Source organism: Alligator mississippiensis, chromosome 6 (assembly GCF_030867095.1).
Source record: "Alligator mississippiensis isolate rAllMis1 chromosome 6, rAllMis1, whole genome shotgun sequence".
Classification (NCBI taxonomy): Eukaryota; Metazoa; Chordata; order Crocodylia; family Alligatoridae; genus Alligator; species Alligator mississippiensis.
In genome coordinates this window covers 73819245-73838637 of record NC_081829.1, presented here as the reverse complement: position 1 = coordinate 73838637, position 19393 = coordinate 73819245, and the positions used below count along the sequence as shown (strand labels likewise).

General features: G+C 46.0%; 1 protein-coding gene across 1 annotated transcript in view; it reads right to left on the bottom strand.

Annotated features, from left to right (window-relative positions):
* Positions 1-19393, bottom strand: part of CFAP46 (cilia and flagella associated protein 46) — a 186195-nt gene that overhangs the window by 39353 nt on the left and 127449 nt on the right. The window contains exons 43-46 of the mRNA XM_059730335.1: positions 12426-12554; positions 11076-11255; positions 9655-9822; positions 4193-4290 (exon numbers count right to left, since the gene is read on the bottom strand). Of these exons, the coding sequence (XP_059586318.1) occupies positions 4193-4290; positions 9655-9822; positions 11076-11255; positions 12426-12554 (575 nt within the window). The remainder of the gene's footprint in view (positions 1-4192; positions 4291-9654; positions 9823-11075; positions 11256-12425; positions 12555-19393) is intronic.

Genomic DNA, 19393 nt, shown 5'->3' with positions numbered 1-19393 from the left:
TTGTATGCGGGACAGGGGAGGATGCAGGCTGTCCATTGTGGGGCTCGAGGCTCCTTAACCTGCTTCTGCCTCCCCAGGGGCCTCTGCAGCCCAGTGGGTGGGACCCGGAGTTGGAGGGCAGAGAGGCTGGGTGCTGCCACTGCTGCCACCACTGCTGGGAGCCCTGCACCAGCTGCACCACCATGGCAAGGTACCCCCTCCTATCCAGGCACCAGCAGGGGGGCACAACTCTGCACCACCACCGCTGCTACCCCGACTACTGCCAGGTGGGCAGGAGGCACCTCACCAAAAAGGCAGCACCAAGCCTCTCCACCCTCCTGTGCCAGGTCCCACCTAATGGGCCCCCCTCCCATGAGTGCACACAGTGGCAGGGAGCTGCCCCCCCTAGATGAGCCACCCCCAGACACCAGTCCTGCCCCATTCCCTCCTCAACCATGGAGGCCTCAAACTGTCCCCCCAGCCCCTTATACCTGCATATATTTCAGAGGATCCCAGCAAGATAAATGTCCAAATGTTTCTTGAAAGTGCCACAGAGCAAGGTCCCACCCGATGGGCCATAGAGACCCTCGAGGGGATGACAGCACAGGCTCTGCTCCGGCCATGCTGCCTGTGAAGTGGGGGGAAGGGGCCGGGGCTCTGCTCTGGCTACAGCAGCTTCTGGGTCAGACGTGCAGGAGCCAGGGCTCAGGCACTGCTTGGGTGGGCAGGGGGCTGTGGGCCCTGGCCCTATACTCTAGCAGCTGGGGAGCCCCTTCAGTAGGGCTGGGGAAGGCAGGGGGTTGTCAGTCAGGAGTGAGGGGTACCAGCAGGGCTGGAAGGAGTGAGGGACTAGGAGGGAGGGGCAACAGCGAGTCGGGGCTGTTCAGTGCCACAAAGCAGCAGAGGGGACAGCCACAGCTGGACCTGCATTCTAGTAAGCAAAGGTGGTGGGGGAGCTCTTATTTTATATATGATAAAAAAACAAAAAAATCAAACAGTAAGATATATAGGTATTTAGAATTTATTCTATAATTATGATTGAGTCAATGGTAGGGTTCCAAACTGCTGTTAAATGGTTAATATATCAATAACACATTTTGTTCAACTGATCCCTATATATGTATATATATATATATGTATATATATATAGGCATCAGATATCTATCTATCTATAGATAGATGGATCTATAGATAGATAGATAGCTATAGCACCATGACTGAAAGAGACGTGGGGGTCATGATTGGACCACAAGATGAATATGAGCCACTAATGAGATACTGCGGCTGGCAAAGCAAACAAAACTCTGGCTTGCATCTACCGATGCATCTCGAGCAAGACCCAGGATGTATCCTCCCGCTGTATTCGGCCTTGGTGAAGCTACAGCTGGAGTACTGCATCTAATTCTGGGCTCCACAATTTAGGAAGAATATGAAGAAGCTTGAAAGAGTCCAGAGGAGAGCCAAGCACATGATCAGAGGGCAAGGGAACAGGCCATATGAAGAGAGGCTGCAAGCTATGGGACTCTTCAGCCTGGAGAAGCGCAGGCTCAGGGGTGACTTGGTGGCAGCTTATAAGTACATCAGGGGTGTGCATCAGGATCTGGGGGAACACCTGTTCACCAGAGCACCCCAGCGGACGACAAGGTCCAATAATCACAAATTCCTCCAAGACCATTTTAGGCTGGACATAAGGATCAACTTCTTTACTGTCTGAGCCCCCAAGGCCTGGAACAAACTCCCCTCAGAGGTGGTGCAAGCACCTACTCTGGACACTTTCAAGAAACATTTGGACGTTTATCCTTTGACCCTATCTGACTTCCTGCCCTTGGGCAGGGGGCTGGACCCAATGATCTTATGAGGTCCCTTCCAGCCCTAATGTCTGTGAAATCTATGAAATCTAGTAGTGTTTCATTTTAATTGCAGAAAAATGTGGATTTGGGGTTTTTTAATAAGAGAATTTGGGATTTTTAAACAGAGAAAACTAGATTGTTAATCAGGTTAGATCCCTGATTATTACCCTATAGTCTTGAACGCTCAGAGATCCAGAATGTATTGTTTATCCTTGGAGTAAGGAAAGTAGCAAAATATGCAAGAAATCCAAAGCTGACAACCCAGAAACTGCCCAACACGCAGATACCTTTCATATGTTTTTAAGAAATGTCCCTGCCAAATACCATGGGATTCCATTAGATACAGATAAAATGATGGAACTGAATCACAGAGCAGTTGACTGGCATGCCATCCACTCAAGCAACCTGTTGGACTAGCTGATTATTATTGTGAACACTAATATGATTGTTTATTATAGCACCTGGAGAAGATGATGATTAGGAACAGTCAGCATGGATTCACTAAGGGCAAGTCATGCTTGACCAACTTGATTTCTATGATGAAATAACTGGTTTTGTGGATGCGGATGGAGCAGTGGACATGATATACCTTGACTTTAGCAAGGTTTTTGATATGGTCTCCCACAACATTCTCACAAGCAAACTAAGGAAGTATGGGTTGGATGAATGGACTGTAGGGTGTATAGAAAACTGGCTGGATCATTGGGCTGAGAGAATAGTAATTAATGGCTTGTTGTCTAGTTGGCAGCTGGTATCAAGTGGAGTGCCGTAGGGGTCAGTCCTGATGTCGGTTTTGTTTGATATCTTCATCAATGATCTGGACAGTGGGATGGAGTGTACCCTCAGCAAGTTCTAAGATGACACGAAGCTGGGAAGAGTGATAGTTACACTGGAGGGCTAGGATTCAGAGACCTCAACAAATTGGAGGATTGGACCAAAAGAAATCTCATGAGGTTCAATAAGGCGAAGTGCAAAGTCCTCCACTTTGGATAGAACAATCCCATGCTCCAGTATAAGCTAAGCAGCAGCTCTGCAGAAATGAACTTGGGAGTTACAGTGGACAATAAGCTGAATATAAGCCATCGGTATGCCCTTGTTATGAAGAAGGCTAACGGCATGTTGGGCTGCATTAGTAGGAGTGTTACCAGCAAATCAAGGGAAGTCATTCTTTTCCTCTTCAGCACTGGTGAGGCCAGTTTTGGGCCCCGCAACTACAGAAACGATGTGGACAAATTGGAGAGAGTCTAGTGGAGGGCAATGAAAATCGTTAGAGGGCTGGGGCACGTGGCTTATGAGGAGAGGCTGAGGGAACTGGGCTTATTTAGTCTGCAGAAGAGAACACCGAGGGGGGATTTAACAGCAGTGTTCAATGACCTGAAGGGTGGTTCCAAAGAGGATGGAGCTAGACTGTTCTCAGTGGTGGCAGATGACAGAACAAGGAGCAATGGTTTCAAGTTGCAGCAAGAGAAGTTTAGGTTGGATATTAGGAAAAAGTCTAACTAGGAGGGTAGTAAAGTACTGGAACAAGTTACCCAGAGAGGTTGTGGAATCTCCATCTTTGGAGGTATTTAACACCAGGCTACACAAAGATGATATATATTTGTGGATGGTTGTGCTCTGAGCAATGGGTTGGACTAGAATCTAGATGACCTCCTGAGTTCCCTTCCAACCCAAGTTTTCTATGATTCTGTTAGCAACGTCATATATGGCTGCCTGGCAATCAGCTTACTCTATTTGATATAAGTTAAGGTGATGAGACCAGGTATAATGTGCCACTATCTAGATAGTTCAGAAGTGGAGTCAGATCATCATTTAATCCACTCACACTTTGTATCCTTTGCATTGGAGCTTTTCTTTTCCACTTTTCTAATAACCCAGGAGAGAGGAGAAAGAGCCTTCTAAAACAAGAGAAAGGAAAAAAAATATGGCCTGCAGAGACTAGGACTGAGGAACACCTAAACACCTCAGCAGAGAATCTTTTATGGCTACACTCATTAAAGAGCCTTCTGTTAATATAGATCTTAGTCCTCCAATTACTGAGTTTCACTCTTCCCACCATTCTCTGGAAGATAAAGAGTGGAAATATCAAGCCTATGAAGTAGAATTTTGTGAACTGCACTAAGGATTTTGGGCCCCTTCAGTCCAACCCTGGGAAAGAGAAGGAAGTAAGAGAAGGAAGTACTTATGGAAACTAGAAACTTAGAAAATGTTTATGTTCATGCTTGAGTTATGGTCAACTGTTATTTTTCCTTTTTTTCCCTTTTCCTAAATTACAAACCCACCAAAATTAGGTAATGAAAGGTAATAAAAATTTGGCAAAGGAAAATTAATGGTGTACAAAACAAAATCATAGAGTTTTATACCCATCTTCTGAATGCTGGAGAATGACTATGTGGAAGTTTGGTGGCAATTCATTCACAATGTTAAAATGCTGTGCAGGAACACAGAGATTTTCCCATGCCTGTAAAATAACATGAAAATTACATTAATTTTTATGAACAGCAGTTTTAGTATATTCATGAGACTGATCTATAATAATTCCAAGAAATGAGGTATTACTATCCGTAAAAGGAACATTCAGAAGAGTATATCTTCCTGCACTGCACAATAAATGGAATTCATGCCATAATTCACTGTTAACAGTAATGACAGTTGTTTACCTACTACCAGGTGAAAAACACTAGCAAGTGTTTAAATTAATGTTACCTGAAGAAGGGACTAACAAAATCATCCAACTCAATTTTTATATTTAATAACAGTAAATTTCATTGGGATATACATCTGGTCCATTTATACTCCTCTCAACAAAGGATACTAGAAACCAAACAAATATGTACAAATATTTTACATAATAATGTGTAATTTTTCAAAAAGAATAACAGATGCAACTAAAACCAGTGAGTTCTGGCTCCAAGGCAAATACTGTACCAGCTAAACAAAGGAGCATGCCACAACTCTGCTTCTGAAAACACTTAAATATACATGCTTAACTTAGCTTAATTGAAATATTTTATATGTAAAGGGCAAAGTGTGCCTGAGATACCCTCTAGTGGACACTTAGGTGAAAGGTCTGGCATACTGCACCTCCCTCTGGGTAGAACTACAAAATCAAATATCTTGGATTGTATTAATGCAACAGGTCCAAATGCTTTTGGTATCTATATTCCTTTTCACTCAAGGGGCCTTTTACAAGGATGCCAATCAGAGACATCAGACACTGTTTCTTAGCACTGGTTAGGCCTCATCTAGGGTAGTGTGTGCAGCTTTCAGTTCCACATTTTAAAAAGGACAAGGAGAAATTAGAGAAGGTCCAGTGGCAGGCAGCAAAAAATCATAAAAAGCCTTGGAAGGCAAGCCAAATGAGAAGAGGATGAAGGAAATAGGCATGCTCAGTTTGTGGTAAAGGTAAGAGGGACATGAGGGCAGTCTTTAAATATCTGAAGGGCTGTCATAAGGAAGATGGAGAACATCTTTTCTCTCTAGCTGCAGAGCGCACATGTGGACCAATGGCTTGAAGTTGAGCAGCAGATTGAGACTAGAGATCAGGAAAACTTCTTCACTGTTAGAACAGTGACTCAGTGGGTAGGTGGGGTTGTGGAATTTCTAGCACTGGAGGTGTTCAAGAGGTTCAATAAGCATTGTATGGGTTGGTTTAGATGATCTGGAGCAGATATATCTATACTATGCTCTGGATATTTTCTATACTTCTGGGCTTAGTTAGTTGCCATGTGGGACTGGGAAAGATTTTCTCCCCCCTCCTCTTGCTACATGTGTTAGGATTTTTTTTTTCTTTTGCTTTCCTCAGAAGCATTAGGTGTGGGGATTTTGACTGGGCTGCCCCAGTGCTCCTGCTGGGACTAAACCACAGATGTTCCTAGCTAACGATCTTGTCCTTCTGCTTAGGATCACACCAATCACTTGGAGTTAGGAAGGAATATTTATCCATGGCCAAATAGGACTGTGGGGGTTTTGGCCTTCCTCTGTACTGGGGCCTGTAACCATCTTCTTTGGATCATTCAAGAGTATTATAAACCTTAGAACTAGGGACCTACTGAATTTGTGATTTCATGATGTGGCAGTGCACTGTGTGTGCCTGCCACTTTAAGGGCCTGGAGCTGGCAGCCTCCAGGTGCCTGATGAGGGCAGCCATTTTGAGGCAAGGGCTGCCTATATAAACAAGGCAGTTTGGCTGCAGAAGTCCAGGCAGCAACATTGCCTGGCCGAAGGGCTGCTGAGACTGACCCAGAGGTAAGGGGGAGCTGCAAGGGGATGGTAAGGAGGTTCCTGGTCCTGGGCATGACCTGAAACTGCACCCTGCTGGGAGTGGGTGGCCTGGTGGGGCTCTCAGTGGCGCGGGAGCCCCCATGAAATGCCAGGCCAGTTATCACCCCGGTGAAAGGCGGGTCGGGGCGCCTTAACCCCTAGCTCCCACCACCGGGTGGGTAACCCTGTTTGTGGAGGGGCCCAGAGGGCGGACCCTGAGAGCATGACGGAGTACAGGGTGTGGTGCTGCGGTTGCCCCTGGGAGAAGGGAGTAGTGGCACGGTGAGGCCCGAGGATACAGAGTGAGGGGCTAGAGACCCAGCCCGAAGGAGAGAGTACCCTTGACTGGCCCAAGCTGGGGCCAGGACCAAGAGGGTCAAAAGGACCAGGGGCCCACCACGAGGGACACCCAAGAGCCGGGGGCCTGGGGTTCCGACTGGCCTGGAGGTGGGCCAGGGCAAGTGGCCGAAGGTCCTGGGAGGACCACACCCGAGAGGGGAAAATAGCTTCGGGGGGGCTAGGTAGCCCGGATGACGGCAGAGTGGCCGCCGGATAGGAGAGGATCATAGAGGGGTCCTGTGTGGATGATTCTGGGGCCCAGTGTGGGGCTGGTGATTATGTGAACACCATGATGCCTTCTGCGAGGCTTGGGCTGTGGTATTGGGGAGGTAGGAGCCGCAGAGAGTGCCCCCTGGCATCGGGGCACCAAATGGGTAGCCTCCCACTTGACATTTTAATTGAATCAATTAACATCAAAGGCGTGGCGGGTAAGATAGGTGGGCGGTTGCCCAGAGACAGGTGGGCGGGCCGTGGAGCGCGGCCCCGAGGAAGCCCCCTGTCACACATGAAATTTGGCATTGCCTGTGAAATCCACGAAATACTGGGGGAATGGAGGGAAAGAAAAAAAACTGTACCGAGTACTGTGGCAGCTCACTGGGCAGGGAAGTGGGGAGCCTATTCGAAGGGCTGCCAGCAACATGGCTGCCGCCCCCACCGCTTGCCACTGATTGGCTGCGAGGGCGGCCTGTCATGTGGCCCTGCTCCTTTCCACCAATTGGTGGCAAGGGCTGGGACTTCATGTTGGACAGTCCTTGCAGCCAATCAGCAGTAAGAGAGGCCATATGACAGGCAACCCCCAAAGTCTATCAGTGGCATAGCAGGACTTGCTGCACTCTGCTCATGAAATGGCTGCCCAGGCCCACGTTCTGTTCATGAAATCGGGGGGGCAGCCCCTGTGAATTAGGTAGGTTCCTACTTATAGATTCATCGACATTAGGGCTGGAAGGGACCTCGGAATATCATCAAGTCCAGCCCCCTGTCCCAAGGGCAGGAAGTCAGCTGGGGTCACAGGATCCTAGCAAGATATACGTCCAATTGCCTCTTAAAGGAGTCCAGAGGAGGTGCTTGCACCATATCTGCAGGCAGTCTGTTCCAGGCCTTGGGGACTCAGATAGTAAAGAAGTTCTTCCTTATGTCCAGCCTGAAACAGTCTTGGAGAAGTTTATGACTGTTAGAAACAGCTGTTTCCCCAGATCCTGATGTACACCCCTTATATACTTCTAGGCTGCCACCAGGTCCCCCCTGAGCCTAAACTTTTCCAGACTGAAGAGTCCCATGGCTCTCAGCCTCTCATCATAAGGCCTGTTTTCCTGCCCTCTGATCATGCACGTGGCTCTCCTCTGGACCCTCTCAAGCTGCTCCACATCCTTTTTAAATTGTGGAGCCCAGAACTGGATGCAGTACTCCAGCTACGACCTCACCAAGGCCAAGTACAGCGGGAGGATAACATCCTGGGATTTGCTGGAGAAGCATCTGTGGATGCAAGTCAGAGTTTTGCTTGCTTTGCTGGTTGCAACATCACATTGATGGCTCAGATTCATCTTGTGGTCAATCATGATCCCCAAGTACCTTTCGGCCATGGTGCTAGCGAGTGCAGCACTGCCAAGCCTATATGCATGCTGCAGGTTTTTCTTCCCAAGATGGAGTACCTTGCATTTTTCAGAGTTGAAGGTCATCAGGTTTACATCTACCCATTTTCCGAGCCTGTCAAGGTTGGCCTGAATCACCATCCTGTCTTCAGGTGCAGACACTTTACCCCAAAGTTAGGTGTCATCAGCAAACTTGGCCAGTCCACTTCTAACTCCAATGTCCACATCATTAATGAAGATGTTGAAGAGGATAGGCCCAAGGACGGAGCCCTGGGGTCCCCCCACCGGTTACAGCGGACCACGATGATTGACTTCTATCAACTACCACACTCTGGGTCTGGTCTTAAAGCCAGTTCCCCAGCCAGCAGACTGTGATGTAGCCAAGGCCGCAACCGTTCAGTTTTTCCATAAGACAATCATGGGATATCAGATCGAAAGCTTTTTTAAAGTCAAGATAAATGACGTCAATCACTTCTCCATTGTCAAGGTGATATGTCACCCAGTCATAGAAAGAGAGGAGACTGGTCAGGCAAGACCTACCTGCAACAAACCCATGCTGGCTATTCCTCAGGAAGTTGCCCTCAGCCAGTTGGTTGAGTATGGTCTCTCTGATTTTCTCCAAAGTCTTCCCCAGGATAGTGGTCAGGCTGATGGGCCTATTGTTCCCTGAATCTACTTTCCTCCCTTTCTTGAAGATGGGCACCACATTGGCCTGCTTCCAGTCTTCAGGTACTTCACCTGAGCACCACGAGTTTTCAAATATTTTATACAATTGCTGGGCTATGATAGTTGTCATCTCCTTGAGTACCCTAGGGTGTAATCTGTCAGGACCAGCCATTTTGAAGGTTTCAAGCCTCTCAAGGTGATCCTTTACTAGCTCAACACCGATGCTGGGTGTAAATCCATCCCTACCCTGGCCATCCCATATCTTGCTAGTCAGGGCAGCGCCATTGGACCGGTGAAAGACTGATGCGAAATACCCATTTAGCAGGTTGGCCTTATCCTGGTGGTCAGTTATCAGCTCTCCTGCTTGGTTCAGCAGGGGTCCAATGTTCCCCTTACTTTTTTTCTGACTCCCTACATATTTACAAAAGGACTTTTTGTTGTCGTTGATGTGTGTAGCCAGATGGAACTTGGTTTCAGCCTTGGCTATCCTGATCCTCTCCCTGCAGGTACGGATCAGTGCTGAGTAAACCTCCTTGGTGGTGGTTCCAGTCTTCCATTCTTTATATGTCTCTCTTTTGTGGCATAGGAGGTCCTCCAGTTCCCCGCTGAGCCATGGGGGTTGCAGCAGGACACTTATGACCATTATCTCCCTGCTTTCCTGTGGCACATAAGGGTGCTATGCCTTGTAGCTGTGTGACAGGGTTGATTTGTGTGGTTTTAGTAATAGGTTAGACAAGGATTTGTATGAGTTCACTGGGATAGGGGTAATCCTGCCTTAGGCAGGGGTGTGGACTAGGTGACTTCCAGAGGTCCCTTCCAGGCATACTCTTTATGATACTGTGAGAGAAAACATCTTCAATATAAATCATAATCTTGTTGTTTTATTTAAGGTGTAAAACCTTATTTTTTTTCAGTTTTTATAAATTTCCATTCATTTTGTGTATATATAGTGCTATGCAAAAGATTACCTTTGAGGTAGAAGCTAGCCTCTGCTCCACATTTTTGGAAAGGCTACTTATATCTCCCTTTTGTTTTAAGTGATGCTGAAAATGCAATAGTGCTGCCAGTTGAGAACTCATTGTGTCAGGAGTGGCTGCTAGCAGGATATCCTTCATCATTAGAGATGCTGAACAGCTCTGTAACATTTTAATATATTTTTAGTATATTTTTCAAACAAATAGATATTGAAATAGTCTGTCAGATAATTAAACAGCAAAACACAACAACATTATTTATAACATCCAACTACATACAGTAGTTGGTTCAATAAAAAAACTACCCTAAGAAATTCTTACCTCTTGCAAGAGATGTAAAAGCATTGGCAATATATTACAAGGAACAGAAGATTTCACAGTTATCAGTTTCCTTTCTCAAACTAATTTCTCCATCAGTTCTGACTACTCTGTAGTGGGAAGAATTCCAATTAACTGATAGGAGCATGTATCAGAAGATCAGGCCATCTGTAACTATGTTAGAGATGCTTCCAAAAGGTGCAAGGATACTGGTTTCAGTACTGATAACAAAGTATTTATAATGGCACTGTTGTAGACTGCCTCAAGCAAATCTGAAAAATTACCCTCTGGAAAATGGCCAGTACAGGACAGATTGATATAGACATTGATCTGACAAACTAAATTTACAAGTACAATTTTACAATCTGTTTTAGTTCTATGAAAGCAGATACTCAGGGCATCATTTTTGCAATCACTTTTAAGGACTGAACTTCATGTTACATTAAAGTATTCTTACATACCATTTTGTTTTGTATAACGTAAAAAAATTATAAAATGCATCCCCAATGAAAAAACTAAAATGCATATGATGCAAATACAATCATAACAGGCGTTACTATCATTGCACAGTCTTAGCTGCATATGACAGACTCATCTGGCAGCTGGGAAATTGTCCAATATATGTGGTAATTAGCTAATCCTGGAAGCCCTGAAGCTGAATGCTTTTCTTTTCCCAGTCATGTCTGCCGTTGCAACCCTTATACAAACTCTGAAGCATAGAGTGACCTGACTGATTAATTATGTCTGCCTGAGTTATGAATAACAAAGTAACAAGCCTTAATGAGATGTGAACTGCTGAGAGCCCACTGCTGCAGCTCAAGTTACATAACAGGTTTAATTCCATTTAAGCAGGACCTTTAATACAGAAATCAGTAGGATTTGAAAAATGGCTTTGTGGTGATTGCACAATTAAGTTGGTTACCCAGGGCTCCCACAAGCATTTTAAATGGCTTACTGTTTATTAAACTTTCACTGACAAAATATATAAACATCAACAGATATACTCATTGATCAGGCTACATGAATAGAAAAATCTGTTGATATAACTCAAAGCTCTTTTCTTTACTGTAGAAGTATATAAGCAGCAGTTACAATACCTGATGCAGAGCCAAGAACTGGCTACTTGAAACTGGATCAAATCGTCCAAGACATTCAACCATTTCAAGACTAGCAGAAGTCAGTATGTTGATAATGTTATTACTGAATGCAACATTCATGCACTGTAGTAAAACCTCGCTGGATTGAGACAAGTATTTCTTGGCCAAAATCAGTCTCTTCTAAATAATAATAATAATAAAAAAAAATCCATTACATTAAAATGAATTGCATAACTACATTTCTGATCATTACAATATTGACAGAAATATCTGGTTTTGTTCAGCTGTATGTCATTTTTTAAATAAAGTCTTAAGGGGATTGTTTTTCTTGTAAAATTTTAATTTCATACATGTCAAAAGTATGTGATCAAGAGTCTAGATAGAGGCTAATTAGTGGAGACTGATGTTGATTACAGACACTTGAAAATTTTGTTTTTCTTTTAAAGACTAAGATTTTCTCCAAATAAAATACATGCTGAACAGATTAATACTGAAGTAACAACCAGTGTTAATTATTTAGTATGCAGGGATTTGTATAATTGATACAATCATTAAAACTGTTCTTTTAGTAAATATTTATGAATGAGCATATTCTTTTATTTTGACTGGCTCTTGTATTCATTATTTTCAAGTTGTTTTGCTAAGAACAAAGACATCAGAGCAGCTTCCTGATCCATTCACTTGAAGCAGAAAGCTTCAAAATGAGAACAGATTAATTGACATGAAGCAAGTAGGGAGATAAGGAAGAGATAAAAGAGGAGACGGAAATTATGAAAGGGAGATGATTAGCGACAAGAGCTCAAAAGCATTTGTAATTTTCATTTTTAAACAATTTATCCTTGGCAGCTTGACAAGCCATTTTTTTTTCCTTTTTACTACTTTGGATATTTAATTAAAGGACTCAATATTAAAAATATTAATAATTTAAGGGTGAATTCTGTCCTGGCACTCTTTTTTCAGTTCAGTCTTATTTGCTACAAACACCACAGCTGAGAATCTATCCTGGTGATTTTCAACTTTCAAAGGTTCATTTTCAATGGTTCTGGGGAGTGCCACACAATATTAGCACTATTAGGTGTGCAAACATGATTCACAAGATAAACCCAAAGATTTTACATAGGAATACATAGTGTTAAAGACATTCTGACCTGCTGTGGTCTTTCTGAGTTCTTCGCAACAGAAAACTCATGCTATTATTTTTCTGGGGTCAAAAAACTAAGAGCTGTCATTTTCCAAGTTTTGCCTTGAGTCTTAAAAAGCCTGAGAACCATGGGTCCAATCAGACACAGCCATGGTAATGACTTCATAAAAAGGAAATACTCAAGTGTATAAACACTCATGTAAAAATACCTTTAACTCATTTGCTTTCTTCTTCTGCTCCTCAAACTGCTTTTTATTACTAGGTGAACTGCTCCTTGCCATTTTGTTTTCATTGCACTCTATCATGGGAGGCTTCATGCTGTTCAATTTAGTTTCTTCCTATCCATCACAGTAAGAAAGAAGCTGAGTTAATTTTTAACTAACGTGGAAGTGGATTAGTTATTTTTCTTAAAATGCAAGGAGGCTGGAAACAAAAATATCAAGCAGATAAATATGTTTCAACCACAAAAATAGAGCAGAGGTGTCAGGGACTGATCGGGGGGGGGTGGAGTGGTCCAGTAGTACACCTGTTTGATTCCTGCTCCACTCAAACTTTAAAACCAACTGCTTGGGAGATGCAGTGGCATTTCTTTTCATGCAGTGCTGAGGGACTCAACTGACTTCATAGCTGATTATCATCTCCCTGATTCCTACTAATCTATTCATTCTACAGATATTAATGACCCCCTCTCATTTTTAATGGTCTCAGTGTCCCATTATTCAAACTACCCTTTCCTCTGCAATGTTGCTGTCTGTTACCTACTTCTGGTAATGTCTCACCAATGTCACAGCCCTGCAGACTGTATTTAGAATCATAGAAATTTAGGGTTGAAAGGGACCTTCAGAGGTCATCTAGTCCAAAGCCCTGCTCAAAACAGGACCAGCCCCAACTAGATCATCCCAGCCAAAGCTTTGTCTAGCCAGGTTTTGAAAACCTCCAAAGATAGAGATTTCACAACCTCTCTGGGTAACCTGTTCCAGTGTTTTACTACCCTTCTAATGAGAAAATTCTTCCTAATATCTAACCTAAACTTCCCTTGCTGCTACTTGAGACTGTTGCTCCTTGTTGTGTCATCTGCCATCACTGAAAACAGTCTAGCTCCATCCTCTTTCGAACTCCCCTTCAGGTAGTTGAACACTCCTATTAAATCCCCCCTATGTCTTCTCTTCTCTAGACTAAATAACCCCAGGTCCCTCAATCTTTCCTCATAAGTCATGTTCCCCAGCCCCCTCACCATTTCTGTCACCCTCTGCTGGACTCTCTCCAATGTCGGCACATCCTTTCTGTAGTGTGGTGCCCAAAACTAAACACAGTACTCTAGATGTGGCCCCCAAAAAGACACACCCAGAGCTACCTGGAAGACGGCTGTCTCAGGCTCCACGACATGCAGGGCTAGGGCTGCCCCCTCCCCTGGCACTGCACAACAGGTATGCTCCCCTCACCCTGCATGAGGAGGCTCCAATGGAGACACCAGAGGAGGAGGTGGGTAGTTAGTGAATTGTCACCCCCAAGAGGGGAGACAGGGTGAGGTGGTGGGGGACTCCCTCCTGTGGGGCACCGAGGAACCCATCTGCCATCTGGATCCACTAGCCCATAAGGTCTGCTGCCTCCTTGGGGCCTGCATCCAGGATGTTGTGGAGAGGATCCTTGAGCTTGTCTGGCCCTTCAACCACTACCCCATGCTCCTCATCCACATGGGCATGAATGACACAGCCAGGAGCAACCCTGATTGGGGCATGAGTGACTACAGGGCTCTGGGGGTTGGGGGCACAGGTAGTCTTTTCCTCTGTGCTCCTGGTTGTGGGTCACGGACCTAGGACAGAAGGATGCATTGAAAAAGTGAACTGACAACTACAGCAGCAGAGCTACTGAGACACCTTTGGTTTCTCTGACCACAGCACACACTTCAGGGAGAGAGGATTCCTGGGAAGGGATGGCATCCACCTCACATGGAGAGGTAACTCCCTGTTCTCGGCCAGGATGGTTGATCTTCTAGATAGGGCTTTAAACTAAGATCACCCATGAATGGGGAAACACTGACTGGGGGATGGGGAAACACTGAGGACAATAAGAGAGCCACTTTTGCAAGAGATGATGGAATGGTTCTCCCTCAATGTGACAGGAAATTGAGAGTCTCAATTGGAGGACTCAGGTGCCTGTACACTAATGCCAGGAGCACAGGGAACAAGCAGGAGGAGCTAGCCCTCCTACTTTGCAGTGGGCATTATGACCTAGTAGGGATTACGGTGACCTATGGGACTCTTCACATGATTGGAACATAGCCATAGAGGGCTACACTCTGTACAGAAGGGACTGAGAAGGGAAGAACGGTGGAGGTGTAGCTCTCTATGCGAGGGAGCAGTACATCTCCTTGGAGGCTGACATTGGCTCCAGAGACCAGCTTGAAACCCTCTGGGTCAAACTTTGGCGGGGGGGAAGGGTGGGAAAGGGGGGCGTGGTGATAGAGACCTAACTGTAGGTATATACTACAGGCCACCAAACTAGGGGGAGGAGCTTGATCTGGAGTTCTCTTGAGAACTCGCAAAGGCTGTGCGTGCATGGGACATGATCATCATAGGTGACTTCAATTACCCAGACATCTCTTGGGAGGAATACTTGGCTAAGTCGGATTGGTTGCATTGCTTCCTGACCTGTATCAAAGAGCTCTACCTGACTCAGGAAGTGCACAGGCAAACCAGAGGTAACGCTCTCCTAGACTTGATCTTGGCCAAAGAAAACGATCTGTGAGTGACTTGAACATTGAGGGTAGCCTGGGCGACAGCGACCATGAAACCATCATGTTCACTGTCCGTCACAAGGCAGGCAAATCAGCTAGCAGTGTTGGAGTTCTGGATTTCAAAAAAGTGAATTTCAACAGGTTCAGGGTAATATTAGAGGAAGCTCTGCAGGACCAGGGACCAAAGGTGAAAGGAGTGCATGAGGAGTGGTTGTCCTTCAAGGACATGATCTTTGAAGCACAAAAGAAGTCCCTTCCGATGTGGAGGAAAGGTAGCAGAAGGGCTGGTAAGCCCTCTTGGCTTAATAGGGATATTGTAGTCTTCTTGAAAAAGAAGAAAAAGGCATACAAACAAGGGAAGCTTGGGACAGTCCCCAAGGAGGACTATACAACAATGGCCTGCGCTTGTAGGGAGCAGATCAGAAAGGCTAAGGCGGTGACTGAATTTAAAATAGTGACAGAAATCAAGGATACTAAGAATTCCTTCTTTAGGTATATAGGGAACAGAAGGAAAACAAATGGAAGCATGAGACCATTAACAACTCAGGACAGCTGGTTACTGACACTCAGGAGAAAACTGAACTCCTGAATGACTACTTTGCTTCAGTATTTTACTAGACTAAGGGGAAAATCATACTACATAAGTGTGACGGCGGCATGCCGCCGTCACGGGCACAGACAGGGGACAGAGAGGATTGGGGGCCAGCAACAGCCCCTAAAAAGAACCCTGGGCCAGATTACTTATCCCTGGGAGGGACGGCAGTGTTGGAGCTGGGACCGCGGCAGCAGCCGTGGCCGCCATTACAGCCGCACAAGCCAGCATTACGCTGGCTGTTTAAACAGCTGTTCCTGGTAAGGGGAACAGCTGAGCCAATCGTGGCGGCCACAGCGGTCGCCGCAGGAAAGTTTAAAAACCCCAGCAAACCCCGCGGCAGGGGGGAGCCAGGGAAGGAGAGAGGAGATGTGCAGCACGTCGGTGGTGCTGCAGCTCCCCTAGACTGAGAGCCTCAGACAGGCGGCTCTGCATCAGCTCAGCAGCTGAAGTGAGAACTGGAAACCCCGGCAGGGGTTAGAAGGAGTGGTCCCCAGGGATTGCCGGGGCCAAGGCATTGATCCGGGAAGCCTCCCCATCCCGGAGGAATATTATTTCTAAGATCAGGGAAGGAAAAGGGAGACAACCCGAGCTAGTGGCAGGGTCAACAAGATTCTAAGACAGGCTGACTGAAGGCGACCGTTAGCCTAGGTCCCTATGGTCGGGAACACCTACCGGCAAGAAGGCCTGCGAATAGCAGCAAGTCACCATCTCACCAGCAAGTGACCGGTTGGCAAGTGGACGGGGTGTAGGGGTGGCGGAGCCCCGTGGAACAACGGAAGCCTCAACCGTGAGCACACCTGCGTCGGGGAACCCCTCTGGTAAAAGAGCTCCACTGAAGCCCCCCTTCGAATCACCCATAACATCAAAGTCGTGGCAGGCGAGATGAGGGGAGGGGCTACCGAACAGAGGGTGATACTGGACGTGAGGCCCACCAACGTCACAATAAGGTTCAGAATGGGCATGGTGGGAATGACCTTCCTAATGTTGAAGTTGAACTGGTGGGTGATCAGTTGGAAAAGTTAGACATTCATAAGTCAGCAGGGCCGGACGAACTTCATTTGAGAGGGCTGAAAGAGCTGGCTGAAGTCATCACAAGACCTTTGGCAAAACTCTTCCAAAACTCATGGTGCTTGGGGGAGATCCCTGAAGACTGGAAGAAGGCCAATGTTGTGCCCATCTTCAAGAAGTGGAGGAGAGAGGACCTGGACAACTATAGGCCAATTAGCCTAATTTCTATTCCAGGGAAAATCCTGGAAAAATTCATCAAGGTGTCTATGTGTGATAGGCTTCCAAAAGGCCTTTGATCTGGTATCCCATGATGTTCTCACAGGAAAATTGGAGGATTGTGGGCTTAACTGCTCGACAGTTAGGTGGGTAGGAATCTGGCTACGGGGTAGGACCCAGAGAGTTCTGTGTCATCCTGGCGAGAAGTGGCCAGTGGCGTCCCTCAGGGGTCTGTGCTTGGTCCAGTGCTTTTCAACATCTTTATCAATGATTTGGATCTGGGGGTGAAGAGCTCACTGGTCAAATTCACAGATGACACCAAGTTATGGGGGAGCATGGCCATGCTTAAAAATAGGCTGCAGATACAGGTGGATCTAGACAGGCTGGCACATTGAGCAGACAGGAACCAGATGAAGTTCAACACTGAGAAATGTAAAGTGCTCCATCTGGGGATGAACAATTCCCAACTTACTTACAGGCTCAGTGGCACCATACTGACTAGCACCATGACTGAAAGGGACCTAGGGCTAATAACAGACCACAGTATGAACGTAAGCCGTCAGTGCAATGCTGTAGCCAGCAGGGCAAACAGTACTTTGGCATGCATCAACTGATGTATCTCAAGCAAAACCAAGGAAGTGATTCTTTTGCTTTACTCAGCATTGGTGAGACCATAGCTGGAATACTGAGTCCAGTTCTGGGTGCCACACTTCAGCAAGGATGTGGAAAAGCTTGAGAGAGTCCAGAGCACAGCCACCCATAAAATCACAGACTTGCAAGGCAAGCCATACGAAGAAAGGCTAGCCATATGAAGAAAGGCTGAGGGATTTCGTCCTGTTCAGCCTAAAAAATAGAAGGCTGAGAGGAGATTTGGTAGCGGCTTACCGCTACATCAGTGGACTATATCAAGGACTTGGTGAGCAACTGTTCACCAGGGCACCCTTGGGGAAAACCAGGAGTAATGGCCAGAAACTCCTGGAAGAGTGTTTCAGGCTTAACACTAGGAAAAACTTCTTCACAGTCAGGGTGTCCAGACCGTGGAAAAAACTCCCTCCAGAGGTGGTGCAACCACCTACCCTGGGAATCTTCAAGAGGAGACCGGAAAGTCACCTTGTTGGGGTCACCTGACCCCAGCTGTCTTTCCTGCCTAGTGCAGGGGGGCTGGACCCAATGATCTTGCAAGGTCCCTTCCAGTCCCTAACAATCTATGAATCTCACCAGTGCTGAATAGAAGGGAAGGATCACTTCCCTTGACCTACTGGCAACACACCTACCAATGCAGCCCAGTATGCCATTAGCCTTCTTGGTAACAAGGGCACACTACTGGTTCAAATTCAGCATACTGTCCACTGTAACCCCAGGTCCTTTAGTGCAGAGTTGAACCTCATGAGATTTCTTTTGGCTCAATCCTCCAATTTGTCTAAATTACTCTGAATTCTAGCTCTACCATTCAGTGTATCTATTACTCCCCCCAGCTTGATGTAATCTGCAAACTTGATGAGGATGCACTTTATGCCATCTTCCAGGCCGTTGATTAAGACATTGAACAAAACTGGGGCAGGACTGACCCCTCAGGCACTCCACTTGATACTGGCTGCCAACTAGACATCAAGCCATTGATTACTAATCTCTGAGCCTGATGCTCCAGCTAGTTTTCTATCTACCTTACAGTCCATTCATCCAGCCCATAATTCCCTAGCTTGCCTGAGAGAATGTTGTGGGAGACCATATCAAAAGCCTTGCTAAAAATCAAGGTACATCACATCCACCAGTCTCCCTGCATCCGGTCACCTTGTCAGAGAAGGCAATCAGGTTGGTCAGGGATGACTTGGCCCTGATGAATTCATGCTGACTGTTCCTAATCACCTTCTTATCCTCCAAGTGCTTAGAAATGAATTCCTTGAGGATCTGCTCCATGATTTTTCCAGGGACTGAGATGAGGCTGAGATGAGCAGTTCCCTGGATCCTCCTTCTTCCTTTTCCTAAATACGGGCATTATATTTGCCCATTTCCAATCGTCTGGGACCTCTCCTGATCACCACAATTTTTGAAAGATGATGGCTAGTGGCTGTGCAATCACATCAGTCAACTCCCTCAGCACCCTTAGGTGCATCCCATCCAGCCCCATGGAATTGTACATGTCCAGCTTTTCTAAGTAGTCCCTAACTTGTTCTTTCATCACTGAGGGCTGCTCACCTCCTCCCCCAACTGCGCTGCCCAGTGCAGCAGTTTGGGATTTGACCTTGCCTGTAAAGACTGAGGCAAAAAAGGCATTGAGCACTTGACCCTTTTCTGCATCCTCTGTCACAAGGTTGCCTCTTCCATTTAGTAAGGGACACACACTTTCCCTGATCCTCTTCTTTCTACCAACATACTTGTAGAAACCTCTCTTGTTACTCTTTACATCCCTTGTTAGCTCCAACTCCAATTGCGCTGTGGCCTTCCTAACCTCATCCCTGCATATCCGAATAATGATCTAATATTTTTCCCTAGTTATTTGTCCAAGTTTTCACTTCTTATAAGCTTCCTTTTTGTGATTTAGTTTACTGAAGAGTTCCCTGCTGAGCCAAGCTGGTCTTCTGTCATACTTGCTAATCTTCCTGCACATCAGGATCGTGTGT